The sequence below is a fragment of the Miscanthus floridulus genome, chromosome 9, assembly GCF_019320115.1.
Source record: "Miscanthus floridulus cultivar M001 chromosome 9, ASM1932011v1, whole genome shotgun sequence".
Taxonomy (NCBI): Eukaryota; Viridiplantae; Streptophyta; class Magnoliopsida; order Poales; family Poaceae; genus Miscanthus; species Miscanthus floridulus.
In genome coordinates this window covers 121,953,540-121,980,000 of record NC_089588.1, presented here as the reverse complement: position 1 = coordinate 121,980,000, position 26,461 = coordinate 121,953,540, and the positions used below count along the sequence as shown (strand labels likewise).

Here is a 26,461-nt window from a genome sequence, read left to right as displayed (position 1 = left end):
TAAATTCATTTCCTGTGTACGTTTATATGTCGGTACTTCTAAGATGAACCATTCTCTATTCTAATTATTCCCAGGATTCTTCTAATTAATTTGAAACCTTTATAATAACAATACATTAACTTTATATGGTGGTATTATTCGTTCACTAGCGGGCTCTTACTTCACGGGAGCACCCTACCACTATATCATACCCTAGCATGTGGCAAGCGTAGGATGCTATCCTTTTATATTATTTTTTTATGAATCTTGTATTGAAAATTTCGATGTCTAAATGAGTTTAAATGAAACTAGCTTGAACCTCATAGCTTTAAATCTTGTCAAGCACTGCAACTTTAGTACAGAGCGGGTCTCCATTCGAGGTTGTTTGAAAAATTTCGATTAATCTAAGGATTCAAAACATATACTTGACCCTAAAAAAGCTGAACATGTGACCCCCAGACGGATGCTTTTGCATTTGCATGGACTCAAAAAGCTGAACATGGATGCCGCATGCTCAGGCAGGTGAGTCAAGCAACGCATATGATCGGAGTAGTAATAAAAATAAAAATAGAACATGAGGAGGGACTCATACGGTGGTTTTGGGAGACTTGGGGTGATCGAGCCCACGCGACAGTCCCTTGGCCATCAATCAAAATCGCTGGCAGCGTGGCATACGCGACTCCTAAGAGATTTTTGTGTCTATAGCAGTCAGCCAAGGCTCCACGTCCCTCCATCAATTGTTTTGATGAACAATTCATAGCAGTCAGTCAAGGGTGGCTGGCTGCCGGCCATGTGACCTTGTCCCCCTGGCCCTCCATTATTGCCGACCATAAACTAGTGAGGTAACGAAGGCTAGGCCCCACTGCTTTGTTGGTCTTAGCGCTAACCATGTGATGGGGTACTCGTTTTCCACTCAGGGCGGCTGAAGAAGATGTTTTCTAATCTTTTTTGTTATTTCTAATTGCTGAATGAACATGCTCTCTAATGGCTAGCTGTACATCCTCCACATTTGGAAAGCTTAATTAAGGATCTTAAGCTAGTTAATCTTCAGGTTTTTGATAGATTTTGGGAGGCAACACATGGAGGCACCGTAGCATTTCCTCAGCTTGAGATATTGCACATTGAAGGCTGTGAAAACCTAGCAGCTTTGCCAGGATTATCGTTGCTCAGAGAACAGTATGGTGGTGGAGATTATCCAGTGGCCCGCTTAGCATTTCCACAACTGGAGAATCTCAATTTGGAAGATTTGCATGCACTGTTCCCTTTGCTTGAGATTCTTGTTATCAAGAAATGCCCAAAGTTTACAACTCTGCCTACGGGGGATCATATATATGAAACTATAAAGCTTTCTCTAGGAAGAATCAGATATATGGAACGCTCGGGTGGCAAGGTCCGGTGGTTGGGACCTTGTCGGCCGGAGTTCGAGCCCCCGTGGCTGCGAATTTTTGGTCTCTCATCGGGGTTTGCCCCCAATAAATTCCTTTGCCTCTCACGTGTGGAGGCACAGAGGGAATGCGACGCGCCCGTCGCCTACGGAGCCATGGTTGGACCCGGTGATCTCACAAAGAACGCGATCTTATGATCTGGGTGTAGTTGTATGTTTGTTTGTGTACGTGTGAGTGTGGTGTGAGTGTGGTGTGCGTGTGTGGGGTTCGTGTGAGTCTGTACATGAACAGATGCTACAGCTGTATCCAGATGAGAGGCATAAAAAAATCAGATATATGACGTCATTCTCTAGGAGGAATCAGATATCTTGACAAAGAACTGGTTTTGCTTGAAGCAAATCGACAGATTTCTCTAGGAGGAATCAGATATATGACGTCATTGTCCAGTTTGTCTTTGATGGGCGTCAAGCTGGATGATAAGGAGGAATGGGACCATCCGTCGTCTGTGGTAGATATGAAACTATACAGCTGCAGTTTATGCTATGGGCAGCTGCAGGATCTGAGAATTGATAGCTGCGATGAGCTTGTGTACTGGCCGGAGAAAGTATTCCAAAGCTTGATTTCCTTGCGGAGGCTACAGATTTGGATGTGCAATAATCTAATTGGATACGCAGCGGCAAATGCTCCTTACCAGGAAACATCAGGAAGGAGCTAACTTTTGCCCCATCTTGAGTCTCTGGACATAGGGTGGTGTGGAAGTCTGGTAGAGGTCTTCAACTCCCCTGCTCTCAAGACGATGGAAGTTAGATACTGTTGTAAGCTTGAGTCCCTATACGGCAGGCAACAATTGAATCAAGAGGCTAGTAGTACCGATGACGTGGCGGCATCCACACCTGTTGAGGAGAAGCTGTCACCATCGGCGGACCCGGATAAGCTCCTTCCATCATCTTTAGAATCTCTAACCATAGCGAAAAGTTTTCCAAAAAAAGACTACGTACTCGTCACATCGAATCTTACGATACGTGCATGGAGCATTAAATATAGACGAAAAAAAACTAATTACACAGCTTGGTTGGAAATTGCGAGACGAACGTTTTGAGCCTAATTAGTCCATGATTGAACACTAATTGCCAAATAAAAACGAAAGTGCTACAGTAGGCAAATTTCTAACTTTCCACCAACTAAACACGGGCTTATTCTTGCTCAGGCTGTCAATCTCCCCTCGTCCCTCACGGAAATATTTATTTATTCTTGCTCCAAACTAAGGTTCATATCATGGCAGCTGGATGCACTCAAAAAGCTGCGAATTTACCAGTGCCCAGAGTTGCGATCACTAGAATCATTATGCATCATAGATCTCTCAGTACTGGAAGACCTCGTTCGGCAGGGTTGCAAAAGCCTGGCATCCTTGCCCAGTGGGCCAGAACCACAAGAATACTCATCTCTTCATGGGCTTACAATTAGGGAGTGCCCGGGTATAAAATCGCTCCCTTCAGCTCTGCAGCAGCGACTGGACAGCGGCCTGGTGCGTGCTAAGTATCTAGATTCTCATCATGAAGGTATGCACCAATCTTTCCCGTATATGGTTGCATGCATAAATCTTGTGTTTGCATGTCTGCTCCTGTCCATTTTTTGTTTGGTGGACACGCCGCCATATATACATGTTTGCCCTGTCATTTGAAATCTCAGCGCTTACTATGTCTATGTGCTAATTTTGACCGAAGCAGCAGATATATGTATTTTTGAAATCTTATTAGATTTCGACGATTCTTTGACATCTATCTATCGCTCTTGTGTTCTCCATGGCTGCCTGGGCATCTCTACCTCTCTGCTGCTCGCTTTATCCTTTGAGCATTTTTCCCTAGAGTTTTCATATACGCATGGACTCTCTGTTCCCACTTCCCACACCATGAGTTGAATTGTGTGTTTAGAATTGGACCAAATGTATACAGGTTGTTGACAACTGAAAAACAGAGTCTGACTGGATTATTGGCATATATATACTCCTATTTTGAAGTTTTATTGGGCGAGCTTTGATGATTTCTTTATATATATAACTAGGTAGCGTGCTCGTGCGTTGCTACGGGATAACTAACAATTTATACTAAAAACACACGGATCACACGATAAGATAACAATACTGTTAAATTAAATACCAACGTTAAAGTGACATTTAATCCAAAAAGCAAAGTTTATGAATTTAACATAGTCACGGAGTGCGCGGCGTCGCAGGCTCACAAACTCTAGAGCTTCCAGAGATTGGGTCGAATCCAACCTAGAGCCTCGGAACCCTGCATCTTTTCCTGGACGGGCTTCACTTCGGATGCGCCGGTAGCAATATCAACGATCTCCAGTCGATAGACCAAGTCGTATGGATCCCCATACAATGGCTCAGACATGTAGATTTTGTTCTCCTTGTACTTGGATACACTTGTTCCACTGAAGCTTTCATTGAAATGTTTAGACACGAACAGTGGCTGATCACCGATGTCCCTCACCCTGGACCACTCCGGCGTACGGTCGTGGAGGTTGCACTTGTAGATCGCGCTGCTGTAGGTGAAGCTCTATGTCTCGTGGAATGTGCTCACCATGGCACCCACAATGTGCAGCTCACCGTTTGATTCCAGGTAGCTGCGGTAGCAGAGCCCCGCAGGTGGCGACAGTGATGGCAGCAGCGTCGCGGTTGGGGTAGCGCCGGCGGCGTTGCTGCTGCAGACGGAGATTTCTCTAGTGCAGTCGATCGCCAAGAACTTGTCTTGGTAGTGGACGATGGACCCTACGGAGAACTCCAGTTTGGTGTCGAGCAGCGTCCATGTGCTGTCGACTCCAACCCGGCAGAACGCGACCTCCGTGGAGCACCCAAGCATGGCCATGGCCACGCACTCGCGGCCGGCGGCGTCAGGCGACGCCGAGAGCACGATCTCACGAAAGAACACATCCCTCATGTCTTCTAGCTTGATGGCTCTGCCTATGGCATCCGCGTCCCCGTAGCCGTTGGTGGGATGGAGGACCCACCGGCCGTGGACCCTAGACACGCGTTCCGATGAGGACGCCGCCGCGACGTGTTCGCCTGCTGGTGGGAGCTCAACGCGGGGGGAACGGTCACCGGCGAATGGATTCAGCAACGTCACGGACGCCGCCTCGTCCATGAGCGCCAACCACCCACACGAGGAGCCGCACGCCACCTTGCCGCGCACGTCGGGCAGCGTCTTGGACAAGACCTTCTTCTTCGGGACGCAGTAGAAGCTAACGCGGTCCAAGTCGGGGTCGAACGGGAGTAGCAGGAGCGGCCCGAAGGTCGCGAACGAGACGGCGGCGCGCCATGGGGAGCAAGCGGATCGGAAGGACGCCGCGTCGTGGCTTGACCCGAGACGCTGCCCGATGGACTCGAGGAGATCCTCTGGTAGGCCGGATCTCCAGTCAGGGAGAGGTAGGGACCTTCTCTTGGGATTGGGAGGCTGAGCCATGGAAGACAAATGGCATCAACTATGGTTCACGCAAGAAACAGCAAGCGAGGGCGATGGAACACGTGAGCGTGAAACCAAATGAAAAGAGGAAAAAGTTGTCCCTTTTGCAAATGCAAAGAGAGGAAGTAATTAAATGTAGGCAGATTTGGCAAGGTTCTCAGAAATGCAAAGATGTTTCTTTTGTCTTAATTCTCTTTCCTTCTGTGTTAATTCTCTTTCCTTTTGCTCGTTGCTATGTATGCTGGTGCATGCAAACATGCAATGTGTATATGGGTAGCACAATAATTTTCTACTTCCTATTTTGCCGTGATTCCTCTATCACATGATAGGCAATATTCAATCAAGGAGAATGACACGATCAATCAGTAATTAAGATGTCGTGGGATCGCAGGCGTGGGTAGACGGACGAACCAAAACAAATGTCACACCAAAAAATGTCCATACTTTGTTTTTTTTAGTTGTAGGAGATAATTAACAGGTCGCTTTCCACGGCTGCTTGGGCGTCTCTGCTCCTCGCTCTTAGGCCACTGACTGACATCCAATGGAGGAGGAGGAGGAGGAGGAGGAGGAGGAGGAGCAACAGCAGGAACTCGTCACCGTCACCAGCGATGAATCCAGCTAGATCCTTGTGCTGTGTACCTTACATACATAGATTATATTCATTGGCTATTCTTTGTTTGCGTCAATGAATTACTATTACTATTATATCGATAGGTGCCCTCGTGTTTACACTGTGAGATCGAGAACACAGAGTTCCAAAACAGGAGGAGAGATTTATTTATGCACTACCCCAGCCAAGTTTTCTCCCGTCGGTGTGCAGTACTCCGTGCGGCTGGGCTGCCCAGGTCAGGAAAGCTTAACCGTGCCTGACGGAGTCAGAACAACCGACCGGGAATCTCGTGCACCGACGGGAAACTTTTTTTCGCGCCTGGCGGGTGCACTGGCGCGAGCACAAAACTGAAAAGCAGTCCCAACACTACAGGAAAACGCCTCTTTGCCGACTGCTTGCCCCGGTCGGCAAAGGCATAAACCCAGTCGGCAAAGGCTTTGCCGACCGCAAAGCCACGTGGCAGTCGGCAAAGAGCAGTCGGCAAAGCCTGGGTCGGCAAAGGCGGATTTGCCGACTGCCACGTGGCACACAGTCGGCAAATCCTTTGCCAACTGCCACGCCAGCAGTCGGCATAGCCACGTGGCGCCGTCAGCCCTGACGGCAGGCTTTGCCGACTGCTGTTTCCTCGGCAGTCGGCAAAGAATTTTTTTTTCAAAAATTGTTTGCCGACTGGCCGCCAGCTCGGCAGTCGGCAAAGAAAGAAATTTTTTTTTTGAAATGTTCTTTGCCGACTGCTTTCGGAGTTGCAGTCGGCAAAGGTTTGACCTCTTTGCCGACTGCCTCCCATTGCAGTCGGCAAAGACTCTGTCCTGGGGTTTTTTTGCCCAGCTTTGCCGACTGTAAACAGTCGGCAAAGCTGGAATTTTTTTTTTTGCTTTTGTTTTCTGTTTTCTCGCATCAAAACCCTGCAAAATCACAAATTATAATCCAATTTCACCAGAAGCACCGGTAGCACCATTTATATCACAATTTCATCACATTTGTCGCCAACATCACCACATATATCACAATAATGCACAACATCACATATATCTCACATATATGTCACAATAACAACCACACAAGTGCATTACAACCATCACATGAAGTCCAACACGTCGAACACCACAAGTCGACGTCCATCACACGAAGTTCAACATAACAAGTCTAGGTCCATAACGAAGAAAAGAAATACATGACAACAACTTTGACGATACGGTGGATACATGATAACAGAATCGACAAGTACCTAGCTCGTCGCGCCGTCCCCGGTCTCGTCGTCCGCTCCACCCCCAGAGCCCCCAGGGTTTGCCCACGGAAACCCCCTTGGACCAAATTGAGGCGCCTGCGCGTACTGCCACCCTCCGCGCACCGGCGGCCACGAGTACGTCGGAGGAGGGCCACGCGGAGGTGGATACGGTGGATAGGGTGCAGGTGGTGGAAACGACATCATCTGATGGCCGGGACCTCCAGGAGACGGGTTCGAACCCGTCGACTGTACCTGCACAAGTTAAACGCCAAGTGATGTCATTAGTATCTGCAGCATGGACGCACAAGTTAAAGCAAGAGTCAATATACTCACCGGGGTCCCTCCAGGAGCGACAAGAGCAGGCACAGGAAAAAACTCTGAAGGAGGAGGCGGTGGAGCGAACATTGGAAGAGGAGGCGGTGTAGACGCCCCGGGCGTCTGCATGGACTGGAAGAAGCTGGCCATGTTCTGCATCTGAGTGTTGTAGTGCTGCTGCAGGCTTTGCTGGTAAGCCATCTGTTGCGCCATCATCTGCGCGTGCAACGTGGCGATCCTCTCCTCCATCTTGGCCTCCATCTGGGCCTGCAATATTACATCCGCAGTGTTGATTGTATGTACAGGTGCGAAACGAGTGAACGACGAACGAAACGGCACTTACCTGTGACGCTGACTGCCGCCGGGGCGCTACGGGGATGTCGCTGGAGCTCGTGGGCGTGGATCGAACCTGGGTCAGCGTAGGAACCTGGGACGGGTCGAGGGCGCTGTGGGCCATGTAGTAGCGGCCGTGCTGCTTCCCTGGTCCCAACCTCTGCAGGAGGTCTGTGTCCAGGGGCTCGGCGGTGGGGTCGAACGTCTCCCCGTAGCGCTGGCGAGCCGCGACGGTGTACTCGGTGGCCTTCTCGTAGGCGGTGGGGTTGGTGTACGCATCGGGCCCGTCCTCCGGGTTGTAGACGTTGTTCGGATCCGTCGCCTTGCCCTTGTGAGAGAGGAGGTACGCGGTGTACTCGTTGATTTCCTGCCCACCGTGCGTCTGCGTCTGCATTGAAAACACAAACAGGAAAAAAAGCGCGCGGACAGAGGGCGCCTCCCGGCCCATGACTCCAATCTTCCGTGCCTTTTCTCCCAAATCTCGCAACCTTTCCTCTCCTTCGCATTCCAATCGTCGCTCCCCACCACCATCGACTCCCTCCTTCCCTCACAGGTCACCACCGCCGACTCCCTCGCAGGTCGCCGCCACTAGAGATCCTAAGCCCCGCCACCAGGGCCCTTCACGGCAAGGTCGTTCCACCGCCGCCGCAAAAACGTTGTAAGCCCGTAACCCTAGGCCCTTCCACCGCTTTGGATGATCTGTGCTCCGCTGTCAAGCAGCGCCGCCGCCTGGACTCATCTGTGCGCCATTGCTGCTGTAGGTCCTTGCATCACCATCGCAGGTACCAGCAAACCTAACCTCTCCTCTTCCAATCAACTAATCCCAATTTTCCCCAAATATACCCCAGAAAACTTGTCGATTTGTGTGGCTGCAAGGTACATCATTTGGCTTTGCCGTACGCCAGTCTCATATTTCCGCAAGATTGAGGGTAAGATCTACTATGCATCTCGTTCTTTCTTCTGTGGACTATTTTCTTTCACTTTGTAATGTACTCAATTTATGTTCTGTAATGGGTGGGGCAACCCTCTGGGTGATTCTAGCTTTTCTTCTTTTCACAGTTCAACATTTACTATCCAAAAGATAAAATCGATCCAAAATTAAAATTAAAATTAAAATGTTTTTGTACTAGTTGTGCCATTGTCATTTATTTGTGAACATGACAGTAGGAGGATGAATCCTTTTCATGAATCATCAGCCGAAATTCAATGCCTGGATGCAATCCAGAACATGCAGTAACCTGTAGTATTTCTCTGCCTCAGATTGGTTGCTGTTAGCTAACAAGGGCATCTTTGCCATAAGGTAGTTTACTGTCCAATCTCATCTTTTTAACTATTTCGACAACTGCACTTTCTTGTTCTAGCATTTTAACTACTCTGGCTATATTTTGTGGATCGATTATACTGAATTCCATTGCAAATTAGTCTTATTGTTTCAGGCCATATATTTCTTCATTGGTTCTGATGTGACATGACTTGTAAATTTTTTTTTATTTTTTATTCTGCTATTTTTTAATAGTTAAGAGATTACAGATAGGTTCAGGCTTCAATTAGAACAATAGATGAAATCAGGGCAGGTTGTGGCTATGAAATCAGGTATCATCCATACACTAGACACTGCAATAATACCCAGGCCTTGTGCAATAGTGTGATCCCATCTAAAAGTAAAAACTAATGCCAGCTATTTCTGCAGGTTCCCATTGACGGTATAATTATTGTCTATTCACTCACAAAGGACAGTACTTGAGATGATCGATTTCTAAGATTTAATCTGTCTGTAATTAATCGTCCAAAAAACATCCACCATGTTGGTATTTATTTTTTGCAGGTCATTGCTGACAAAAAAAAAACAAATAGAGATAACGCCCGACATGCTTAAGGAAGAAGAAAGTAACATGGTAAGATTACCCGGCTCACATTATTTTTGCTCTTAGTTGACCTGTATAGGATCTGATGCTTATGCTGTTTCGTCTTGAGAGTCTTTTCTGAAGTAGCAAACAGGGACCAAGATTTGACTGTTGTGTTATACAAAAAAAGATTTGATTGTTCTATGTTTCATATAGATTTTCTGTCCTTGCATCACTAATGGAATAATATACTCAAGGGCAGTGCTGAATTAATTGATAAAGCATACACAAAGCTAGTGAGTTTCATTCACTTGCCATCTTCCGTACTTGTATCAAGTGGGACTGTAATTTAGAGATACATATTATACTGTTGCCATTAGTCCTACATGCATTTTTTCTGCTGCAAGAACTTGTGGCACTTATCCATGCACTTTCCTAATTAAATGAGCTGCTAACTACATATTTCACACTACCTAAAGGTCCAAAATTATCCATCATGTTGGTACTTATTTTTACTCATTTGCTGAGGGAACAATAGTCACTGAATTTTATTTTGGGCAGCTGCATTTTTCACTCATTTGCTGAACTGACATGCAGTCTATTTGTCCTTACTGAGTTGTGCGGCCCGTGCCTTATTACATACATATAGGATAATAGATTTGTTAACATTTGCGCATGCATTTTTTGTCAATTTACATTGGGCAAGTACTCTGCATAGAAATCTGAGCACTTTTGTTTCTAAAAATATGCCTGTACACTTTTGTTTTGGAAGATAGTTTTGCTTGGATGAAGTAGCATTGTTGAAATCTCATATGTTGATTCAGCTAAATATTTTGCAATACATGTCAGCTGCTGATAATCTTTACAATTTTATAGAATTGTGCTTCTTTCTAATTCCAGCCTTTTTATGTTGTACAAGAATGCACTACTATTATGAAAAAGGAATGTTCTTATGTGCATAAAAGCAAAATTTATAGTCAAAAGGAAGTATTTCGGACCTAGTTACATTCTTTTCTAAAAAATTACAACGTTTCAGTCAGTAGGCAACCATAGTGCTTAGTCAGTAGGCATGCTGACAATGAATTTTGGCATTTCCAGACAGTGTTGACAGTGCTTGAAGGTAGTGGTGATTTGCGGCAATCATGTGAACTAACTAAGGGTGCGTGTCCGCATAGTCTTTGTTCAAGAATATTTTCACTTATCACTACTAGCTGTTTAACTGGTCTATAAAAGAATTGTTTGAAACAAATGTGCAGATGTGGAACACTAACAATTAGTGTTGTCGGGTCCGGATGTGTAGTAGCAGGGCAGGTTGGTTGGCAGCTCCTAGATGTGCTACGGCAGCATGGCAGCTTCAGGATGTGGTGCGGCAGCGCAGAGGCTCTGCACTGATAGCGTGTGCTGCAGCAAGGGTGGTGAGCATCACCCTATACCCTCCCATCCCCGGCTCTTCTTGCTTGTATCTGCAAGTTATAGAAACTCAGATCGTTCCAACTCAATGTTCTTGGCACTGATCCTACTAGAAGACAACTAGCTCTGCTCATCTGCTGTAGAAAATGACTTTGCTATCATGAGCTATTTGTGCAGGAAACACTTTTTGGGTTATTTGTTTCCATCTTCTTTCATGCCATTTAACATTGACCGAATAATTTCCAAGATTTAGTATGTCCACTTAGAAAAGAATGATTTCCAAAAACATTGACAGTATTATCTATTCACTCACAGAGGACATTACTTGAGATGATCGATTTCCAAGATTTAGTCTGTTTGCAATTATAAACGTCCAAGAAGCATCCATCATGTTGATACAATTTTTTTGCAGGTCATTGCTGACAATAAAAAACAAATAGAGATACTGCCTGTCATGCTTAAAGAAGAAGAAAGTAAACATGGTAAGATTACCGGCTCACATTATTTTTGCTCTTAGTTGACCTGTTTAGGATCTGACGCTTATGCACACACAAGATCTGACTGTAGTGTTATCCAAAAAAAAGATTTGACTGTTCTATGATTCATATAGATTTTCTGTCCTTGCATCACTAGTGGAATAATATACTCAAGGGCAGTCCTGAATTTAATTGATAATAAAGCATACACAAAGCTAGTGAGTTTCATTCACTTGCCATCTTCCCTGCTTCTATCTGTCCCAGGTCTTCCCCTACCTCTGTACCACAATGGTGAGATCCCTGACTGTGTTGGCTCTTACTGTATGGTACAAAATTATTTTTGGTCTGGTGCAACTATTGTTATTTACATGCATTGGACCGAGGTGCTAGATACATGTTTTATTAGGATTGTTCTAGTGTTTCAGACAACACTACAAGACTGTTTTAGCATTTCAAACTACACTGCACAAAGTGCACGTAAGCTTTAGTGTTTTAGTGCTCTATTTGTATCTGAACTGCAATTAGAAGATTCTACTTACACTTGCTGTGAGTATAATCTCATGGCTACATCATATGATGATCTCATGAATGGTTCTATATATCTTGTTTTGATTGTAGAGAGGGACCGGACATGTGCAGTAGCTGCTGCATTGCCATCACAGGGCCTGTTAGGATAGTTACTTGACTTCTATTTCTTACATATGTAGCACTGCAGCTTCGCTCTTCTGAGTTTATTTTGCAAGACAACTAGAATGTAGCTTAAGATTGATTTGTTGAACATTGTACTATCTGATCTATGTACAATGTTAAGATATGGTTATATGTACCAAGACTACTGAGTGTAACATTTACCGCTTGTGTGGATGCATGATTAAATGATGAGTATTTGATTATATGTACCAAGACTACCTAGTGTGAGATATAGGATGCATGATTAAATGAGCTATGAATCACTGATTTGAATGGTTAAATGATGGTTTATGGAGCCCTGACGGTTGGCAACCGACAGGGAAGATCCTACGTTCTCCTGACGGGTTGTAGCCGACGGGAAAGATTTAGATTTTCCCTGACGGTTTCGAGACGACAGGAAAGATTTGGATTTTGCCTGATGGTAGGTGACCTACGGGGAAAGTTTCCGTGACGGCAGATGAAAAACTGACACCGAAGATCTTCCCTGACGGCTCTAACCGTCAGGAATCAATCGCTGACGGATTTCCGTCAGGGAAAGTGGACTTTCCCTGTCAGTTCATTCCTGACGGCCTATCCCTGACGGTTACCGTCACGGATCACTTTCCCTGACGGTATTAGCCACTTTCCCTGACGGTGTCGGCCGTCAGGAAAGAAATTTCCTGGGGTAGTGATGTAGCGCCATTTATTTATGTTATAATCAGTTTCATTGGTGCCTTATTGGTTGGTTATATACAGCACAGCTCATGCTAAGCACATCCCTGTGACTGACGTAGTCGCGGCCTGCGAGGGATGCATATATATCACTAGTGGAAGGGGCGCGCCCTTGCGCGCTGCATCAGTCAGCTAATCGTGTTGGGCCCTGGAGTGGTGGAGACTGAATCCACAAACAGTATGGTAGTTAATAATCTGGAAACCACGTGTAGCTAAAGAATCATTAGAGGACATGGACACGTGAATCATAAGTACGAAGAACTATTAGAGGACATTAGGGGATGTTTGGTTCTTTAGTCGCCCCTTAAATTCATATCGCATCGAATGTTTAGATACTAATAAGGAACATTAAATATAGATTAATTATAAAATCAATTACATAGATAGAGACTAATTTACGAGACATTTTTTAAGCCTAACTGATCCGTCAATAGCATATGTTTACTGTAGAACCACATTGTCAAATCATGGACTAATTAGGCTTAAAAGATTCGTCTCGCAAATTAATCGCAAGTTGTGCAATTAATTTTATAATTAGTCTATATTTAATACTTCATGCATGTGTCTAAACATTCGATGTGACAAGAATTTTAGGAGCAACTAAAGAACCAAACAGGGCCCTAATATATTACATTTGTCCGGGTAGGTTCAACTGGTCTTTGAGCCCTCAGATAAACAAGCATCTAGGTTCTTCATAGTACTACATGATTCCACTTGTAGCTAAGGATCGATAGTTTAAGGTAGAATAGCCTGTCTAATTTACAGATACAGGCCTAGGAATAGGTTTGTTCCTTGTTAGTACAAGATTTTTTTTTATTAAGTCCATCTGACATCTTTCATGATCTAACAGACTTGACATGCGCAGGAATCATTGTCCATGCTGAGCTTGTGAAGCATAGTCATGCACATGTCACAAAATGGTGTAGCACATACTCTGTTGAGCGACCACCTGGTTGCACAAAGAATTTGGTGGATCAATAGATGATAGATATACAATATGATTTGTACAGTGTAGGAAAGAGCCATTTGAATTTGTCAATTGCATGGGTGCGGTACATATCAGATATTTTGCATCTTGAATATATATAAGCACTGACATAGGGTGTATCTGGAATTTAACGAGAATGATATTGGTCCATGTATAAGTACAGGTATTTGCGTATCTATAACTAAGGAAAATGTAAGGTTAAATATTCTCAAGAAATAAGATCTTACTAAATATTTTTGTGGGCATGCAGCCGACAAATACGCCCGCCACTACATTAGGAGCATCTTCACTGTACAGGTGATCGACGGTGAAATTTGTTGCATGATGACCCCAGAGTTACCTTGAGCTCTGGAAAATGAGAGTATGTTAGCTCATATCCTCGCTAATGAAAACGTTACAGTGCAGGCCTAACAGGCAGTATGGATACAGAACTTGCATTGTGTGTATACCTGACATCTTTGATGGAAACCTCTCTAAGGAATAAGGATACTTGCTTTTTCTTTACCCCTTGGAACTATAGATGATACCGACGTGTACTTTGTAATGTAGCCGAGAACTTCTGCGCAGAATTAGGTAAAGTTAATATTATTCCTTTTTTTTTCCATACTTCTTTTCTGTTTCTCTTTTCTTTTGAGAGGCTGCGAAAAAGCGTCAGCGAAATTTATATAACAGAGGACTAAATTTTGGGATTGTAAAAAACTTGGTTGTGAACTTGCTGATGGAACCTTTGGACATGACTATTCTGTCGAACTTTAAAGGAATCTTATATCACCGCTACAGAAGGCATAAGTTAAAGTGGCCAAAATGGTAATGCTGGGGTTGTTTATAGGAATATAAAGTACAACTATACTTTTCCTGTGTTGCTGTGAGCAGAGAAACTCGGACGATCAATTATCGCTACTAAGTACGCGCTGTTGTATAGAGAGTTCTGTATAAGGGGGGAACAGAGAGGGGGTTAAATCCATACCCATTATTTCCAAAAGATAAATAGCAGTGTTGTTGAATCCCAATAGCTAAAAAAAAAATGTGAACCAAGGACACTAAAATACTGGGTACCATATATACTAACATGGAGTTTAGAATAAAGCGACGTTACCTTGGTGGCCTCTTCTCGAGGCACTCTTCATTGAAGACTGCCGGCTGACAGTGCTTTCTCAAATGGAACAGTACCAGCCATGGTTCTAAGAATAAGACATGTTTAGTTGTTCCTGCGAAATCCATAGTCCAGATCAATCAATTTACAGAACGAAACATTGACATTATCCTGTCCATTTGGCAATAGCTTTGCCTGTAAATCACAGAAACGATCATATGCCATAGTGCAGGGAAAAAGATATTTATTTTCATCATCATTGACATTCAAATATGGTCAACATGTGACCATAAAAAAATTGAGTGTAAGGCAGCGCGAACGAACCAGTGCATGATATTACACGACCTACCTTGATCATTTGTCGGAAGCTTCCTGACACAAGGAATACATCAACATTCCTAGCTTTTAGCTTATTAACCAAATCAGCCATTCCAGGAGAAATTCTGCAGAGAAAGAAACAATTATGTTGATAATTCTCTAAATGGACCAAGGAAATGGACAACGGTTGTTTGTAAGTAGAAACACAGCAGTCAATTCTGTTATAGTGCAGGCGAAACAAGGTTGATTAAACTATATCTTTGTTTTGCTGTATTTAAAGAAGGCCCCCTTAAAGAAATCTCATGACACCACTACAGAAGGCATAAGGTCAACTGGAGAAAATAATAATGATGGGGTTGTGTATACAAATTACAAATTTAACTACACTTTTCCTGTCTTACTGTCAAAAGAGAAACTCGGACGATCAATTATCACTACCAAGTATTTGCCGTTCTATAGAGACGTAGAGGCATCAGACTATCATTTTTCATCCAAGCATCGTTGTTTTCGCATGATGTGGGAGCTCGAAGATATTACTATTTAGTAGGAACCTGCACATGGTTTCACCCTAGAACTATCTTCAGGAAAGAATTCAGTAAATGGCAGTCACATCTCTCCTTATTTTCACAACGAGGTGGCAACCTATGTGAATCTAGTATCTTACCTGATTGTCTAACTGAAAATCTAGTAAACCTAAACTGCCAGTTCACCAAGAACAAAATAAAGTAGGGAGTCCCAATAAAACATTCAGCATTAGCCAGTTGTAGGTCACCCATAGACAATTATTTATACATGAAGTTGAATATGACTAAGGTCTGTGAGCTAACAAGTGACAACAAAACCCACACAGTGAAACAAAAATGTAGGCTCCATGCTGACTGAATTGATAAGCACTATATCGAATAAACTTTCAGACATGCAATTCCATAATATGGTTTAGTTGCATCACATCATTTAGATCTTTCCTGTGACCATTCACACATTAACCTTGGGCAGAACCAAATTACTGTAAATTTCCATCATTTAAATGTCAACAAAGGAGCAATAGCATACTCACATGATAAATTCTGCATCATAATCATAATAAATCATCCTAAACTTACTTGCAACCGACCTGAAGTATCCCAATCGATAAAGAGAAGTCCTTCAGTTCTTGATGCTTAGAATGTCTGCAAGCAAATCAGAGGCTTTCAGCATTGTGCAAGGAAATTTATGGAGTTGAGGTAGCAGTGGCAAACCCAAAACATATATCACCTTACACATGCCATAAACAAATCTCTAGCCAAAGGCCTTGCATTTATAACACCGAAAAAAATTCCAAGGCACAACATTGCGAAGATGTTTCATGGTGTGGCAGCAGTTTTTAGTGGCTGATCAAATCAACAGCACCAGTGAGCTCCTTTGGCCCTGAAATACAGAGATGATATTATCAAACAACCACATAGCCGACGAATAAGGTTTCAGAAAAGATAGATGCACTGATATATCTATGAAGCGAAATTTAATCTAGCTTAAAATAGACATTAGATGCAGTATTGCAGCAAATAAAGCAGCTTTGTGCACCATGTCACAAAATACTAACTGTCCAACTAACGCATTGTGAACTATGAATAAGTCAAAGCATGTGAGTTTTTGGCCATTGTTAAAAGAACTGCAGTAAACAGCTTGCAGGACATACTGGCTTAAGCTGGCAAAAGAATCAGCATATAAGTATTACTAATTTCTCTTGATACTTGCTCAGTTAACATAGTACTGAGAATAGGATATCATTGTGCTCTGGTTTTTATTTTTCCTTTTGGAGGATAAGGAATTACCTGAGGCACGTAAAAGTACAGCAGTTAGAATGCATAAAAGATTTTGAGAAAAACTGGAAGTTGGCAAAGGCTTCCATATACACGAAGACATTACTATCCCAATCATTCTAGAGGCATTTCAAAGAAAAATAGGAAGCATTAGACTGCACAATAAGATAGTCAATCAACCTCATGTAAAGTTTTATCATTTGATCGTAAACAATTTTTTAGTGTATAACAGCAAAACCTAGCGGTCAACCAGGCATCATGTTTGGCTTTTATGTTTTTTTGTGTGTAGACCTAAATGACAATGTAATTGCATCATTACATCAAACAACCTGAGGGGTGCACATTGTGACTACCCTTGGTAAGACTCGGCCATGGTCTTTGATGGTAGAAGGTGAGCTGCTCACTTTTTGAAATTTGCCCACAACTGCAATCCTCCAATATCTAAAAGGATTTAAGAAAATAAGAGACAAATAATAAATGATGAAAGGTAGGCGATGAGTAAATATTGCTTGTTGATTGCCTGTACTCCAAGAAAAAACTAATGAGTAGTCTTCTGCTTGGGGCGCTGTAGCTGAAGTCCTTAGGAACACAGCACCAGCAGAACCTGCGTGGCAACCGAAATGTATTGCCATGAAAGACATTAAAAATCACAGATGTATTAGGCAATTGCATGCCATAGCAGATGTACAAGCGCTGCAGGCGAGGGAGAGGCCACTTGCATCCGTATCGGCTGTCGTGCGCGGTCCGCGGCTCGTGACGCAGCTAGGGTTTCGTAGAGCACAAGAACACACGCGAATTGGCGGAAGGAGGCAGCGGTCGGGGTGCCCGCGCCGCCGGCCACCGGTGGGGGTCGCGGTCGCCCCGCCCGTGCGGCGCGAGGGGGCGTGGAGGAGGAGAAGGACGGCCGCCGCCGCGCCGAGGGCCAGCGACCGCACCGTCGCCCTGCCGGCGCTCGCGTTGGTAGAGATGGGGAGAGAGGGAGGGGAAGAGTCGAGACTGTCGGGACTCACCAGCGCAGAGAACGGAGGGGAAGGGGGCCGCCGGTGCGCCGCCCGCGGGGGTGCCGTCACCCTAGTCGCCGGCGCGTCGGGAGAGAACGAGCGAGAGGATGGGGAGAGATACGGTTCCTTTTTTTAAGGAGAAGCGGAAGGTGATCTATATATTTGCTTCTATGGATTCTAAAGAGAAGCGGGGGAAGCAGAGGAGAAGCGAGAGAAGCGGGAGAAGCCGTTCGCGACAGAATCTGGTCGAAGTGATCTGGGCCGCACGATCGAAGATCCAACGGCTGGAAATAAAGAGGTGACGTGGCGTCTGGTTCTCTTCGAGGAGCTGGCCATCTTCTTGGCTTTAGAATATCATCAGGGCCGGATTGGTTTGTCTTTGCTATGCTACTGAATAAAAAAAAATGGCAGCCAGCTGTGTAGCGATGGAAAAGTTGGAACAGTCTGAATCAGGAGTCATTAAAGACAATAAAGAAGGGGAATGTGTCGGTCAACACCTCCCTCTCCGGCCGTCAACACCTCGCTAAAAGGATGCTTTTGCATGGACTCAAAAAGCTGGACATGGATGCGGCCGCAGGCTCGGGCAGGTGAGTCAAGCATCGGGAATGTGTCAGCTGCATCAACCCCTCGTGCTCTCGCACGGTATAGAAATTTTAGAGCACATAAATATTAGTTACTGTTTAATATACGTCTAACTAATAAAAATACTAAAACTAAATTGCATGTTTTTCACTTTGTTAATGCTCTATCGCAATGGATACTATGATGTCTTTATCCAATTATGATAAATGTATCAATTACTAAACATTAGCTTAAACTATGGTGGATATTGTTGTAGCACATATGTTCTCACGTCATGAATCTAAAATAAATTACTAATATTAAATTGTACGTTTTTCATTTTGTTCATTTTCCAACACAATAGGTACAACGGATACAATGTTCTCTCTATCTAGTTGTGGTCAATGCATCAATTACTAATCTATATGTTTTTCCATCCATATCCATAGTTTTTTCTCTTTGCATGGTACCGCTGTGTAACTTGAATATGCATTTAGTTGAAACATTAGCTTAAAAAGAAAGGCTTGAACTATGGTGGCTCTTATTGCAGCCCATATCTTTTGATGCCATAAATCTAAAATTTTGATTTTCAAATGTAATCTTATTAATTACTAAATATTTTTTTATTCTCAAGCTAAAATTCTTATTGTATCTTTATTAACTCTCCCTGTGTACTTTTTAAAATGAAGATTTTAGGTCATAAATTGCACTCTTAAATATTACAATGACATAAACAATCATTTAAAACATGCACCACATCACTCAAAATTGATGATAGAGCTTGGAGTGATATCTAGAATGGTGCTAACTTAGAGAGAGTATTAATATTTAAGTCATATAATGATTGTTTACTCTAAAATAATCCCAAAGATAAAAAGTACACATATGGTCCACACTACCTGCGTTTAAATTTATTTATCAAGAAATTATATGTGTAGTAATGGTTATACTATGAATATAGATAACATTTTAGTTAAAATTTACACCTTCCACTCCAAGTTATAAGTTGTTCAGACATTTCTTGGTAAGCGTTTGTTATATATTCAAATGTATACTATGTTTAGATACATAGCTTCACTCACTGTTAGTAATAAGAACCAACGGAAGGAGTAACATACCAAAAATAAGAATTTATATAAATTATATGTCACTGTTAGTAATATAGTTTTAAATCATTATGCATCATAGATCTCTCAGCACTGGAAGACCTCGATCTGCACGGTTGCAAAAGCTTGGCATCCTTGCCCAGTGGGCCAGAACCACAAGAATAATCATCTCTTCGTCGGCTTACAATCAGGGAGTGCCCAGATATAAAATCGCTCCCTTCACACTGGTAGAGAACAGAGCTTTACTCCCGGTGGGGAACCCTCTCTAGTCCCGGTTCCCCACCCGGGAGCAAGCATCCGGGACTAAAGGGGGGGTCCTTTAGTCCCGGGTCAGGAACCGGGACTAAAGGAGGACCTTTAGTCCCGGTGGGTAACACCAACCGGGACTAAAGGTGCCTCCTGACATGCCACGATGGCCGGCACCTTTAGTCCCGGTTGGTAATACGAACCGGGACTAAAGGTTTTTTTCTTTTTTCTTTTCTTTTCATTTTTTTGTTTTCTTTTCAAAATAGGTTTTCGAAGTCGTATTGTACGCTGCTAATTATACATTTATACGCGCGTATAGTATGTTTCGGTTCAAGCAAAATGAACATATTAAATCACACAATTCAAGCATAGAAATATATATATATATATATATACATGCATCATATATATATTTACATGCATGCATGCATATGTGTATTTTACATTATATTATTTCATGTGCATATATTACAAAAGATTGCATTACAGTTGTTGTGACATAACAAGTTTCCTCTCATCCTCTAGCTTGGCCTCAATGGCAGTGTTGGGTCGAAGTAGAACTCGCCCTTGGAATCGATGACCTGCTCATTAAAAAATCCGGCTATAGACTCTTGAATTGCTTTGATTTGGTCTTGCCGTATGACCTTTTTCTCCAACCATCGAGTCTACAGGTTTGAATTAAAGGAAAATAAATTAATATATGTACATATATATATATAAAGACATAGTAACACAATCAATAATAATAATTAAATGAATATATAGTGTATTTTTAACGTACTTTGAGTCTCTCTGTAGGAGTTCTTTGGGAGAGCACCTTGATAAACTTGCAAACATAGTAACCACAGTAGTTGTTCCCCTGTTCCTGCCTCAGACACCACTTTACGAGAAAAAGATTTGTCATCCAATCTGGTGATCCGGTGAAAGCTATATGTTTAATTAATAAAGATGATGCGATTCAGGGGACTTACTTTCAAAGGGATTACATTCAGTGGCGCTTTGCATTTTTCCATGTGTTGCTTCTCAATAAAGGTTTTCCAAACACTGCCCAATAAAAAATTTGCCACGTCATCAGATATAGTTAATCATCATGTTTGTGTGTATATATAGTTGCTAGAGATCCCAAAATTACCTCTGGATAATATCTATCATATCTTGGTAGTCTTGTTGTGGTTTTCTCATCGAGTCATAGATTATCAAGTGACTTTTCACCAGATCGATGTCCATCAATATCCAGTGATTGCTGCATGTGTTTATAGGATATAACGCATAACACTCATTAATTAACTAGAATCAACATATGAGCCATTAAGGATGATCGACATGATTAACACTCACTTGAAGTTATAAGGAAAGAGTATATCCTTCTTGTGGCGTTGGTTCACTAAGAAGTTCATGAGGTTACTCTCTGACTCATTCTTCCAATTAGTCTTTGGAGTAATTGGGTCTTTGAATACTATATGGGGATCAACAAAACCAATTTCATTGCAGCCTTCCTTTTTGAGCTCTGTCATTGTAAATCTGCATATATATAGTACTTGTTAGGATAATTTATATGCATATACACACATATGATGAGTTTAATAATAGATCGAAAGAATTATTACTTACAGGCAATAGCAGCTAATGATAACTTTGTCCAGAGAGGTCAGGTGGCATAGTTGATGAAATTCTGCAAAGTCAACATACATAACATCATCGCCACAGAACCAATGTCCATCTCTAATTCTGACACCAACGCAGAAGTCTCCACTGATAGACGCCTGCATGTACCACTTGTTTAGCAGGTACATTTGCGTCCCCAGATCAGATAAGGCTTGAGGGTTGTATAGACTCTGGCCTAGTACAAATTTTTTCTTCCAAATATCAACCTCCGCCGCACTCTCAATGTTTCCATCACCAAACATCTGGTAAAGGTCGAGACCAGTCTCATCAAGAAATTCACCAAGGTGATCCAAATCGACATCCGGAGGTATGTTTGCCTGATGCATTAATCATAAATTCGAACCATATTCATTACCAACAACTAGCGGGGGGATTGATTGGTGCGCTTGTTGTCCGAGTTAGGCAACTCCTTTCCCTGCCCGCTTCTTTTTCTGTGCCGCCTCAATTGACTTGGTGAGAGTGCGGTCATAGTCCGATAACGTTGATTTGGACGGCTTACGAGATTCCCGCTGTTGTTGCTGGTAAGAAGTCACCTTTTTTTCTTAGAATATCTGGAGCTACGAAGAAGTACGGTTTCTCCGGGTTTCTCCTTGCTTCTTGATTCATTTTAAGTTTGTCATAGAATCTAGACATGTCTTTTTTATATGCATCAGTTCCTTCTTTCTTCTCTTCAGATATTATTTTGGGAATAGCCCTTGGTTTCACGGTGGCTTTCTTTGCAGGCGGGGACTGGTTCTTCATTTGAGGGGCTGGCCTCTTGCTAGGCTTCTTGGTAGGCGGGGGCGGGGGAGGCGTTGGAGACCTCCTTGGAGGTGTTGGCAGCGGCGTTGGAGACCTCCTTGGAGGTGGCGGCTGCGGCGTTGGAGACCTCCTTGGAGATGGTGTGGATGCAGCCTTGCCTTCCAACACAATGTCATTGTACAGAGCACTATGATGATCTGGCGATTGAACAATTGGATTTAGGTTGGGGGAGGATCTGCTACAAAAAAGGAATGACATATTATTATGAGCAGATTATTAATTATTTAAGCCAATACAAATTAATGATGTAGTGTTTTCATCCGCACGTACCTATGGTGAGGTAGTTCAGGAGGAGGTGGAGCCGACATCCCTGGAATGATGATGTAGCGCTTGCGCCATAGAATGAATGTCTTCTCCGCTTCTCCTAGAGTCTTCTCGCCATCACCTCCATGAATGTCAAGAGGCAAATCACTAAAACCTTTTTCAGCTTTATCTACCGAGATGTTAGCATATCCTTCTTGGATTATATTCCCATGAATCCTTGGTGTCTTGGTTTGGTCGATAGGATTAACAAGACCGATAGCCACCTTGATTGTGGAATTCTCCTTCGGAATGTGTAGCTCACACGTTGTACAAGGTTCAGTGACGTCATCCACAGGGAAGCGCAGTCCTGTGTCCCCTTGATTTGGTATCTCCGTGGAAGCGCAACTGCTTTTCAACTGAACAGATTGGCTAATGTTGATTCCTGGCTCTGATGCCTGCTTGCTTGCACTCACTGCTATTTGCACTTGCCTTCTGATTTCCTCCTGCATTCTCGCTTCAAGGTTTTTTTCCCGCTCCTGTGCTTCACGCACCGCTTCCTCCAACCTCTGGAGCCACTGTGCCTCTTCTTCCTTCTTTCTCTGGCGACTTCTGTAGGAAGGTCTGTCCTGAGGGAATCCATGCATCCAATTTCTAGTCCCTGCCACCTCTGTCTGGCGCAGTAGCCGTTGGGCAGGGACCTTTAGTCCCGGTTGGAGCCACCAACCGGGACTAAAGGTATTTCTAGTCCCGGGGGAAAAAAATTCTGGGACTAGAGCCCATTTTGACCGAGGATCAAAGGTCTGTTCTCTACTAGTGTCAGCTCTGCAGCAGCGACTGGCCGGACAGCGGCCTCGTGGAAGCTACGTCTGTAGATAATTCCCGTCTTGAAGTTGAAGGTACGCAGCAATATTCTTTCCCGTATATGGTGCATGCAAAAATATTGCGTTCATTTGTGTTATCCTCTTGTAGCTGTTACCTAGTATCAAGGATGAAAACGGAACGGAAATATCCCGAACCGAACCGCATCGTTTTCTATATTTAATCCGATCGAATCCGCATTTTCTTGTCGGACTTTACCGTTTTCGCTTTCGCATTTCAGATGTTTCGTATTTCAAATGTAAAAGTAGAAAACGGTTTAGATATTTTTCGACCGTTTTCTATTTTTCTACTTTTAATTTGAAATGTTCCGAATTGAAAATTCGGTTTAAACCGAATTTGGCCAACTGCACAGGTCATACAGCCCAATTACAGGTTGTTCACCACGCAGCTGCGTTCTTTCTACTGGTGACCAGCTGCCCTCTCTTATAGACGGCGCCCAGCCTCATCTCTCTTCACCTCACGAGATGGTGCTAAATGTCAGGAAACCATCAGCATCTACACGAAAGCCCACCTGGGCCATAGCCCATCAAGCTCATCGGTTTAACACCCACCTGCAAAGTCAATCATTTAATAGTTTTTGCATCAGCCGAATAAATCTTTGTTACTCAAAAGAAAAATCTGAATAAATCTTTAAAATAAAATACTACATCTATTCTGAAAAGATTAATAAAATTATTCTGACTCAGTTCGAGTTCATGTTTCTATAATATGCACTTGTTAATTATTATATGCACTTGAACTTGATCATGTATGCACTTAGTCATGCACTTGGTCTACGGGTCGGTATTCCATATTGAGTTTTCGTATATCGACCGTGCTCGACATAAATCCGTTCGAATTGGTTCGTTTTCGAAATTCTCGATAATTCGTAAGTTCGCGTTCGTTTTCGTGTCCGGTTTTACCGTTTTCGCTTTCGTTTTCGTATTTCAAATGTAAAAGTAGAAAACAATTTAGGAGTTTTTCGATCGTTTCCGACCGTTTTCATCCTTACCTAGTACGTAGTTGCATGCATGTTTCCTGCTGAAATCCAACAGCTGCCCTCCTCGACCGCTGGTGCTGGCGTGCTGCTGGTAGGAACTGCTGGTGCTGGCATCGTAGAACCATGTGTGCCCCTTGCTCTTTGATAGATAAGATAGGCTTTGCGTGTCAGCCCTTTCCATTTTTTTTGGCGAATATGTTTTACTCTTCCAGCACTGCACGGCGGGTTTGTTAAATCCTTAGGATCATCTAGGTTGTAGATCTACGGGTTGATTCCATTCTGTTTGGTTCAAATTGATCTAGAACATGAATTGGGAGTGGAAGGCAGACTCAGGAGAGGGAGACAGTGTTACCTTCGGGTTCGGCAGAGGAGGTAGAGGGAAAAAAATCGGCGTGGCAGCGGCGACGTAGTGCGTGGCGGTGTAGTCCAGAGGACAGCGGCGCTTCCCATCACTTGCAGCGCGCCCGCGATCGGAGGGGCTATCTAGGGTCACTTCGGTGGGAGAGTTGCGGCGGTGAACCTCGTCACTCGTGCCCTGGCCCCCACCTTTCTCTTTATATATATAGCGTTGGGTGACAGGGGCCCGCCGACCAGTGATCGGTTAAGCGTCTCCGATCAGGACACGGTCAAGGGGTCCGATTGGCCGTTGGGTCAATTGGTGGGAATCAAACTAACATTCTCCCCCTTGATCTCACCTTATGACTTAAACTTATCTTACTTACTTTATCTTGTTCCCATTCCATCACAGATCCATGCATAGAGCATGCCTCATTGTCACGGTCAGTTGCCATTAGATTTAACAGCTACAATGCACATCACTGTTTTGTAATAGATACTCAAGTAGGCCCTTAGTATCTAGAAATCATATTCTTTCCTGTAAACCCATGTCGACTGTGTGTTCTCTGAACGCACTGGGTGGTAAGCCTTTGATAAGCGGATTCGCAAGTACTTACTCGGTACTTATGTGCTCAATGCTTTCAAATGATTCTGGATTTTCTCCTTTACAACATATAACTTAGTGTCATTGTGTTTGGCAGCACACTTGACCTGTTGTCTTAGGAATTAACTTACTTTAAATGGTTACTGCTGTTGTCTACCATTGTTAAATCCGGGTACTAATTCCCTTAACCTCCTTTTGCCTGTTTCCTTAAGCCTCATGTCAAGCTATACTATGATATGCATCACTGATAACACCACAACTGTTTCTTTGGAGTTTTCCACAATAATACTCCAACTGCGAGTATTAGCAACTACTGTGGATTTCACTATACATCTCGCCAAGGCTTAACATTTGTACCATCAACTATTTGAGAGTACTTATTCTTTCTTACTCAGCATGAGGCCTATGATACTTTGCAAAATTGCAAGACATTCTCAACTCCATTCCAGTGATCTATATCTGGACTAGACTTCTGCCAAAATATCCCCGATACGTAAACTACGACAGGGTAAGTTCTTACTTGTATTTGTACACTCATCAAGCTTCCAACAGCTGAAGCATATGGAACCATGTTCATTTGATCGATCTCATATCGTTTCCTAGAACACTTAAAGTTTCCAAATCTATTACCCTAGACTATAGGAGCAGGCGTAGGTTTACTCGCATGCATACTTTATTTTTTTTAGAATCTTTTCCATGTATGCCTTTGCGATAGTCCTAATACTCACATTTCTTCTATCTCGGTGAATTTCGATTCCTAAAACCAATGATGCTTCACCAAGATCATTCACATTGAAACTTGAGGACAAAACTTCTTCTCCAATGACAGATTAACATCACTACTAGTGAGTAGAATGTCATCTATTCACAGGATGTGGAAAATGAATTTTCCATTTTTGAACTTCGCATAAACGCTATTGTCCTTCTCATTTTCTTTAAAACCCAAACTTTCTTATCGTTTCATCAACTTCAAATACTACTATCTAGAGACTTACTTTTAACCCATGAATGAATTTCTACAGGCGGCATCCCATACATTCTTTTTCTTCCACGAGAAAACCTTTGGGTTGTGCCATGTTAACGTTTTCAAACAAATCCCCGTTGAGGAATGTCGTCTTTACATCCGTCTGATGTAACTCTAAATGGTAATGTGCCAATAACACCATTTTGATTCTAAAGAATTCTTGCATGAGTCTGGAGAGAAAACTCTCATGCCCTGGCCCCCACCTTTCTCTTTATATATATAGCGCTGTGTGACAGAGGTCCACCGACCAGTGGTCGGTTAAGCGTCCCCGATCAGGACGCGGTCAAGGGGTCCGATTGGTCGTTGGGCCAATTGGTGAAAATCAAACTAACAGGGTTTTCTATATTCTCAACTGCATTTCCATGCC

At 43.2% G+C, this 26,461-nt stretch overlaps 1 protein-coding gene and 1 long non-coding RNA gene across 3 annotated transcripts; one reads left to right on the top strand and one right to left on the bottom strand.

Moving 5' to 3' along the window:
• Positions 1 to 6,411: 6,411 nt before the first annotated feature.
• On the bottom strand, positions 6,412 to 7,992 carry LOC136482823 (uncharacterized). The gene is made up of 2 exons (XM_066480013.1): positions 7,328 to 7,992; positions 6,412 to 7,251 (listed from the first exon to the last, which is right to left on the bottom strand). Exons 1-2 carry the CDS (start codon positions 7,763 to 7,765, stop codon positions 6,931 to 6,933), a joined length of 759 nt encoding a protein of 252 aa, XP_066336110.1. The 5' UTR covers positions 7,766 to 7,992; the 3' UTR covers positions 6,412 to 6,930.
• Positions 7,993 to 10,203: 2,211 nt separating this feature from the next.
• Positions 10,204 to 11,898, top strand: LOC136482822 (uncharacterized). 2 transcript variants are annotated; one of them, XR_010765209.1, is made up of 4 exons: positions 10,204 to 10,320; positions 10,462 to 10,576; positions 10,984 to 11,053; positions 11,666 to 11,898. It is a non-coding gene; the product is annotated as an uncharacterized lncRNA (long non-coding RNA). The 2 variants fall into 2 exon arrangements; XR_010765210.1 differs by having other exon boundaries at positions 10,257 to 10,320; positions 10,418 to 10,576.
• Positions 11,899 to 26,461: the final 14,563 nt, after the last annotated feature.